The 8,071-nt window shown below is 33.4% G+C and overlaps 1 protein-coding gene across 1 annotated transcript; it reads left to right on the forward strand.

Moving 5' to 3' along the window:
- The first annotated feature begins 1,334 nt into the window (after positions 1 to 1,334).
- On the forward strand, positions 1,335 to 8,071 carry AIM1 (Enoyl-CoA hydratase/isomerase family). Its single transcript, XM_016348232.3, has 18 exons — positions 1,335 to 1,614; positions 1,728 to 1,799; positions 1,946 to 2,008; positions 2,096 to 2,152; positions 2,261 to 2,328; positions 2,438 to 2,519; positions 2,634 to 2,689; positions 2,917 to 3,219; positions 3,467 to 3,553; positions 4,117 to 4,291; positions 4,452 to 4,573; positions 4,782 to 4,945; positions 5,533 to 5,787; positions 6,079 to 6,200; positions 6,310 to 6,431; positions 6,577 to 6,725; positions 6,989 to 7,127; positions 7,712 to 8,071. The coding sequence occupies exons 1-18, from the start codon at positions 1,518 to 1,520 to the stop codon at positions 7,754 to 7,756; spliced, it is 2,178 nt and encodes a 725-aa protein (XP_016203718.1). The 5' UTR covers positions 1,335 to 1,517; the 3' UTR covers positions 7,757 to 8,071.

Genomic DNA, 8,071 nt, shown 5'->3' on the forward strand with positions numbered 1-8,071 from the left:
TTATTTTATAAAATTATATAAACATATGAAAAACTAATTTCCTTAATTAAGTGCGGCTTTCTATAGGTTAAGAAGTGTAGTTAGGGACTATTCAACGGTAACAAAATGCATGTTTAGAGAAATAGTCATAACTCTCGACGACTCATGTATAATGACTAATAAGATCTAGTCAATCATATTTCACGTTTCAGCGTCTTACTGTGGTCATGCCTCCATGTGATTAACTTATGTATTCTCAGTTCTCACACGCGGATGCGTGGTGGAAGTGTGAAACACAACGTGGAAGGTTGGTGAGTCAACGCTGTCAAGGTTTCACTTTCATACCCCAAGTCTCCATTAACAAATTCAAGTTATTTTCTCCGAAGTTGAGGTTCCTTTTCCTTTCCAATAAAAATAGTAAACTAATAAAGTAAAAACTAAAAACACAATAAATGCAAGTTCTTCCTAAATCTTTTTTAATTTATTATTTTCTTAAAAAAAAAAGTAAAACATAAGGTGAAGAATATATATTCTTTAATTTTACTAGAGAGTACTCATAAAAATTCAATAAAACTTAGGTATATATTATCCTTAAAATTTATTTATGTTCTCGATCCGGCTCCCAGTTCCTCTTCGAAATAGTCGACAAACTTGGACATTCGGAGTTGGATCACCCACACAATCTAAGCGGATTAATAATTTCTAATATTCTAGTCTAATATTTGAATTTAAATATTTTTTTTTCTTAGTCAGATAAGATAAAATAAGATATTTACCATCCATTATATAAAAGAGAGACAGAAACCTTTCAAATACATTATTCATTTCACTCACATAAAACTCTTAAATTTATTCGACTCGAATTTTATAGTGTCTTTACAGGTATTATTTCTACTCTAATCAAACAATCTAACAACTATTTTATTATTATCATTAAAAGTCAAAACATATTTTATTCATTTTAAAATATTCCTCGTTTTAATTTTTAAATACATTAAAAGATTAATATTAAATCCATTTTACATATAAATATATAATTTTTTAATATATCAAAATAGTTAAAATAATAATTATTTTAATATAAAAACTAGAAGAAATAGAATTATAAAACGAAATAATTATTATATTTTGATAATTTAAATCTAATTTAATATATGCAATAATTTATTCACTAGTCATAAATTGTTAAACAAAATTTTGATCCATGTCAGATTGGCGAAAACCTAGGGAAAAGAATACAAACAACCATTCTAGCCAAGATGTGTTCCCAACTTTATTAATTATTAGTTATAGTTATAATTATTAATTTTCAATAAAGCTTAATTATATATGTTAGGTGCTTAGGTCCACATTCCACAACTCCCATAAAGGCCATTAGTCCATTACAATATATATTGGCTCGCTATAGTCGTGGGAATTGGACTTCTTTATCTGAAACCCACTGTACTCAGTTTATTTCTACTCCCAAAAGATCTGATTTTGTATAATTTTTATTCAAGAAAGGAAGAAACTTGGCGATTGTTTTGTTGCTGTGAGAGATGGGTTCTTCCGTGAAGGTTGATTTTGAGGTTGGAAATGATGGGGTTGCTATCATCACCATGTGCAACCCTCCGGTTAATGCCTTGGCTATTCCAAGTATGCTAGCTACTTCAATAATCATTGTTACTGTTACTTATTTATGTATTTCATTTTGAATTTTATGTGATGTGTGATGTTTTTTTCTTCTGTTCATGTTCTGTTTCAATCAGTCATTATGGGATTGAAAGAGAGATTTCAGGAGGTAGCTAAAAGGAATGATGTCAAAGCTGTAGTTTTGACTGGTAATTCTTCTTTTTTTTTTTTTTAAATTTATTATTAGAGATTTTTTCTTGGTAGTTGCTTTGCTTCATGCAGCAGTGTGATCATTTGATTGTAATAACTAAGACATTTGCAAAGTGTTTTGATTTTTTGTTCATGTTATGATCAGGCAAAGGTGGAAGATTTTCTGGTGGGTTTGACATCAGTGTTATGCAGAAGGTTCACCAAACTGGTGAGTTATGATTATACTGATGAACTTAGATACAAAATTAAAAATTAAAGCTAAGGCACTGAGTTTTCTGCTTTTTTTTCTTAATAGGTGATGCTTCAATTCTCCCCGATGTCTCTGTGGAACTGTTGGTCAACTTAATTGAAGGTTGTAACATATCTTTATGCCCAACTGAAAGTAGAAACTGCTTCGATTTTTATTTTATGTAAGTGTGATCATTGCAATATTATTAATTAGCTTTCTTGATCACCGTAGATTCGAAGAAGCCTGTTGTTGCGGCAGTACAAGGGCTCGCTCTTGGAGGTGGCTTAGAGCTTGCGCTGGTTAGTCTTTGGACTTGAGAATGAGAAGCATGCTGTTTGCATTTAGACAGGCATTATTGTCGATGCGTCTTAATTATTGTGTGAAGTGTGACATCTTGATATGTTGTAGGGATGCCACGCCCGCATTGCTGCTCCAGCAAGTCAACTGGGACTGCCAGAGCTGACACTTGGAATCATTCCAGGATTTGGAGGTAATCAAGCATTTGAATTTATGTGTGTTCTGTAGTCTCAATTAGGATTCTTGAACCTACCTTCATTTAGTTGTGCTAACTGAAATGTTAACAAGACATTGTTGATTTCGTAAGGCACACAACGTCTTCCCAGGCTTGTTGGGCTTCCTAAAGCTATTGACATGATGCTGGTACGATGTTGACCATTCATTTTAAATTGTTTGAGGTTCCATATTATTTGCTTGTCAATGGATGAGACGTAGTTATAAGTCTTTTGAAAAGAAAATTAATAGAATAAACTGCTACAGAAAATTGAAAACCTTGCCTTTTTTGCCTGAACTTGTCATGTATCTGTTATTTCTTATATTCATTTCAAAATGTTTGTGTATAAGTTGTATTCAATATTTCTTTCTTACAGAAATCGAAGCCAATAAAGTCAGAAGAAGGGAAGAAACTAGGACTTATCGATGAAATTGTGTCTCCTGAGGAGTTACTCAGGGTTTCCCGACAGTGGGCACTTGAGATTGGAGAGAGGCGTAAGCCTTGGATTCGAACACTTCATAGGACCGATAAAATTGGTTCCTTGTCTGAAGCACGTGAGGTGTTGAAAACTGCCAGACAACATGTCAAGAAGACTGCACCGCATTTGCCTCAGCAGCAAGCATGCTTAGATGTGATTGAGCATGGAATTGTCCATGGAGGCTATAGTGGAGTTCTAAGGGTACTTATCCTTCTGTGATTTTTGTTGTTCAGACGGAAATAGATGCATTTTCATTGTTAAGTCCAGCATGTATTATTATTCACTGAGTTTCATGTAGTATTGCTTTTGAGTTCAACGTAGATCTATCTTCTTCTCTGTTAGGTTCATCATGGTTAGCATTCACAAGTATCTTGCTATCGATTGTGTGAAATTGTGATTAAGGTTACTCAGTTCACATATAAGCTAATTCATAGAACATTCATTGCAGGAAGCAGAAGTATTCAAGCAACTAGTCCTATCAGACACCGCAAAAGGATTAATTCATGTCTTCTTTGCTCAGCGTGCAATATCAAAGGTACGAGGATCGATGAGTAGCATAGTTGAATTTTAGTCCTTTGTTTCCTGTTCAAGTATTCAACTCTTGCTGCTTGTGTTTGGAAATATATTTTGGTCAACATAGATTAGAACTTAGATAGCATTTTGCTTTTGAGCAAAACATAGCATGAGTGGCTGAGGGCTGTACCACGTGTGAATGTGTGGAAGTTGAAGCTATGCTAATTTTTTGTTTGGAAGATAATCTTAGTTCATTTTTCTATTGTCCTACAATTATCAACTATTTTATTTTAACGTTTTTTTTGTCTTCTAATTTAATGTGTTTGGGAAGATTAAAAGTGGTCTAGCTAATTCTGGCCCATAATTTTGTGCTGTGGAGGAGCCTTTTCTTTTGTTTTCATTGAGTGTGCATGAAAAAAAATATCATTTCTATGGTTCCACTGTATGTTTGAGTGGTTGTCACTGTATTTGATGACAAATTCCATTAGTAACGGGTAACAAACATTTGAAGTGGTTGTTTTTAATGTGGATTTCTCTTGCTGAAATACAGAAAACTGTTTGCTGACAAGAACTGTTTTGATGCAGGTGCCTGGTGTATCTGATATTGGGCTTAAGCCGAGAAATTTGAAAAAGGTTGCCGTTATTGGGGGAGGTTTAATGGGTTCTGGAATTGCTACCGCTCTCATTCTAAGCAACATTCATGTTATACTCAAGGAAGTCAATTCTCAATATCTTGAGAAGGGGATAAAAACGGTTGAAGGTGATTATTATTCATTCATCATATATCTAGTTCTTGGAGCCTTTGAGGAGATGAAGACCTTACTTAGCTTAGTTCAAATTGTTACCGTCGAAACTTACAATGCAAGAAATTTATTTTATAACGACTTTTTAATGTAATTTTGTTTTATTTTGTATGGCAGGTAATGTTCGAGGCTTAGTAACAAGGGGAAAGTTGGCAAAAAATAAGGCCGATGGAGCATTGTTGCTGCTTAAAGGTGTTCTTGATTACTCAGAATTTAAAGATGTGGACATGGTCATTGAGGTTGGTTGCCTGCCCTAAAGTTTTTTTCACTTTACTTGGAAAGTAGTTAACTTTCTTCAGTATTTTTGAATGTTTGATTCTCGATGGAAGTTGGTGAAATGTTTTCATTATAGGCAATTAATCTAACAGTTCTAACTTCTTTCAGGTATTTATGATGTGTTATTTGATATTGCTGGATGTAATTAGTGTTAATTTTTCCTCCCTGCAGGCTGTAATTGAAAATGTTAATCTTAAACAAACTATATTTAGTGATCTTGAGAAGATATGCCCTCCTCATTGCATCTTGGCAACAAACACTTCGACTATTGATCTTAACGTCATTGGTGCTAAGACTAGATCTGAAGATCGCATTGTGGGGGCTCATTTTTTCAGGTAATAATAACCTCATTTAAAAATGATTACGAGTCCTAACTCATCCACCTAATTTCTAAATAAAGTTAGTTTGAATTTTTGTATCTTTTTGATGTTTTCAAAAAATAACATATATTTGAATTTTTACTTATTTAAGTATTAGGAGGAAAATTAGGGAGATGAATTAGGACTCTTAATCACTACTCATTTATGGAATTGATGTGAATGAACAGAGATTACTTATTCACTCATATAGTTCAAAGAAATTTGACTTGCCAGGATGCTAAATCTTAAGCTGTTATTTCATTTAAAGAGAATTTAATTGAGCCATAGTATAAATTGGTTTCTGAATTCTGAGAACAATTCCAGTTGAGTTTATGACTGTTATTTCCGAATATGTTATTTCCACTGGAATGCATGTTCATCGGTTTTATAGTTATTTTTGCATATTTAATTATCTCTATTGCCATATTTCTGCTTTAATGAATTGCCGGTTAGTGTAATCAGGCTTAGATATTGAAATGGCATTCATGTTATTAAAAATTGTTTGGACTTTGAGCACATGTGTATATGGTATTTGCTTTCTGATTCCATTTCTTGATGTACAGTCCTGCTCATATTATGCCTCTGTTGGAGATTGTACGGACCAAGAAAACTTCAGCTCAAGTTATTCTTGATCTTATTACTGTTGGTAAAATCATAAATAAGTCTCCGGTTGTCGTGGGCAACTGCACTGGCTTTGCAGTGAACAGAACATTTTTCCCATATTCACAAGGTGCCCATTTATTGGTCAATCTGGGTGTGGATATCTTCAGGATCGATAGATTGATAAGCAGTTTCGGCCTTCCCATGGGTCCTTTCCAGTAATACTCTTTTCTTGGGTTTATTTATTTCCATTATATATGTTCACCGAAGTGTTAGATATTTATCGACTCTGTAACCTAAACTGTCGTACTTCCAACACAGAAAAAGATTAGTTTGCCAGTTAAAAAACATGCTATAGAAACTAGTATTTTTGGAACACCTTTTGAATTCTCAAGTAATCTAAAAGAGTGGCATAGATAAAATTTACATGGTTTTGTTTTGTTAGTATGTGTGCCACCGTGTAAATTCTGTGGTCTGTTTGACGGAGTTAATCTTTCCTTCGCCCGCAGGCTTCAGGACTTGGCTGGCTATGGAGTAGCTGTAGCCGTTTCCAAAGAATTTGACGGTTCATTTCGTGGTCGCACATATAAATCTCCACTGCTTGATCTTATGATCAAAAGTGGGAGAAATGGTAATACTTATTTTTCAGTTAAATTAAGCTTTCTTTGTGCTGAGGACATACTTCAATTTTCATTTGTTTACATAACACATTCTTTCCTTGATCACTTGTGTCCTTTCAGGCAAAAACAATGGGAAAGGATACTACATTTATGAAAAGGGTAGCAAGCCAAAACCCGATCTTTCAATACTACCAATTGTTGAAGAGTCGAGAAGACTTGCCAATATTATGCCTGGTGGAAAGGTGCTTTTCTTTTGAAAATTTTGTATTGCAAGTGATTGTTTGATCATAAGCTTCCTCTCTCACTAGATTGAATCTATATCTTCTTGAATTTGCTCGTCGGCATTAGCTTGTGTAGTGAAGCTGATAGCATTTATTCCTTTTGCAGCCTATATCTATTACTGACCAAGAGATTGTAGAGATGATCCTCTTTCCAATAGTGAACGAGGCATGCCGTGTATTAGATGAAGGAATAGTTATTCGAGCATCAGACCTTGACATTGCTTGTGTTCTTGGGATGAGCTTCCCAAATTACAGGTGGGTTTACCCTTTCCTTTTTCTTTCCTCTTCTAAAATATTGAAGGGACTAAAGCTAAGAAAAGGAATTTATAAAAGAAGCATTGCAAAACCATTTGCTTCCATGTAATAATTTATAAATTATTTGAACTCTTAAATAACCATCATTTATGTTACTGCCCCTTTTGTACTTATCTAGTCCAGCATGTTTTATGATCAGCTTTGATGATGTATCAGTAACATTCTTTTAATTTTGTATCTCATTTCCATCACTTTCGCGACAGGGGTGGCGTTGTTTTCTGGGCGGACTTGGTTGGGGCGAAGCATGTATATAACAGCCTAAAGAAATGGTCAGAATTATATGGTAACTTCTATAAGCCATCAAGGTATCTGGAGGAAAGGGCAATTCAGGGCATTCCTTTGGTAAGACTCTATATCTGTTATTATCTATTTGAATTTCATGGAACTTAGTATTGTCAATTTCCTTTGTACATGAGACAAAAAAATATGTTAAATTGACATAGTTACCTTAGGATATTTGGATACCTAAAGTTGAAAAACCAAGAAATTTTTGAAACTGTAACTGATGCAAATAAGTATTTTCCTTATAGTAAACTTAATATGTTTACTTTAATTTTCGCTTCTAAATGATACAGCAATGATAGAGAGACAATAATCAATAGTTACTTTATTTAATTTAATATTCATAATTTCATGCATGTAACATCTATAATTACACACTTATTATATCTAATATTAACCAATTATTTCAGCAGTAATTAAGGAACGCAAAATAAAATAACTTTGGATTGCTATGGGTTGGTTTTCTATTGTCTCCCAAACATTTTTTATTTTTGAAATGATATAAGCAAATAAATTTAAAACATTTCATTTCTGAGTATAATTTGAAACAAGTTTGAGTAATTTATATACTAAGTACTAAAATTGCAAGCGTGACTCATTGTGAAGAACAAGATTGAGTGTTTGTGTTTCTACATTGCTTACAGAGTGCACCTGCTTCTGCTACTCCAAGATCAAAGGCACGTCTATGAAAATGTAATTTTCTCAAAGGCCCTTGGATATGTAATAGCAAAGTAAATTTAGCTTATAATATTTTGCTTCCTTGTAAGTTGAATGATGATAAATAAATAAATCAATCGATCTTGGTTTTCCAAGAACATATTCTTAATTATACCCTAAAACATAAGGTAAAGATTTTTTGGGGTCATGAGCTTCTTTATGAACAAGGCGTGTGTGAATTCAATTCAATGTAGTGATCAAGAATATAATGTTACCTACTTTATGGACAACATTGTATTGGTGTCATGGTAATTTATATTATGTAAATTGTTTTTCACGGCTCTGAA

This window comes from Arachis ipaensis, chromosome B5 (genome assembly GCF_059453495.1).
Source record: "Arachis ipaensis isolate K30076 ecotype BB chromosome B5, ASM5945349v1, whole genome shotgun sequence".
Classification (NCBI taxonomy): Eukaryota; Viridiplantae; Streptophyta; class Magnoliopsida; order Fabales; family Fabaceae; genus Arachis; species Arachis ipaensis.

What these genes read in the sequence shown, in the direction of transcription:
- AIM1 (XM_016348232.3), top strand. Translation starts at nt 1,518, where the DNA reads ATGGGTTCTTCCGTGAAGGTTGATTTTGAGGTTGGAAATGATGGGGTT. An exon ending in TAATGCCTTGGCTATTCCAA is followed by an intron (nt 1,615 to 1,727) that starts GTATGCTAGCTA and finishes TGTTTCAATCAG; the next exon opens with TCATTATGGGATTGAAAGAG. An exon ending in GATCAAAAGTGGGAGAAATG is followed by an intron (nt 6,201 to 6,309) that starts GTAATACTTATT and finishes GTGTCCTTTCAG; the next exon opens with GCAAAAACAATGGGAAAGGA.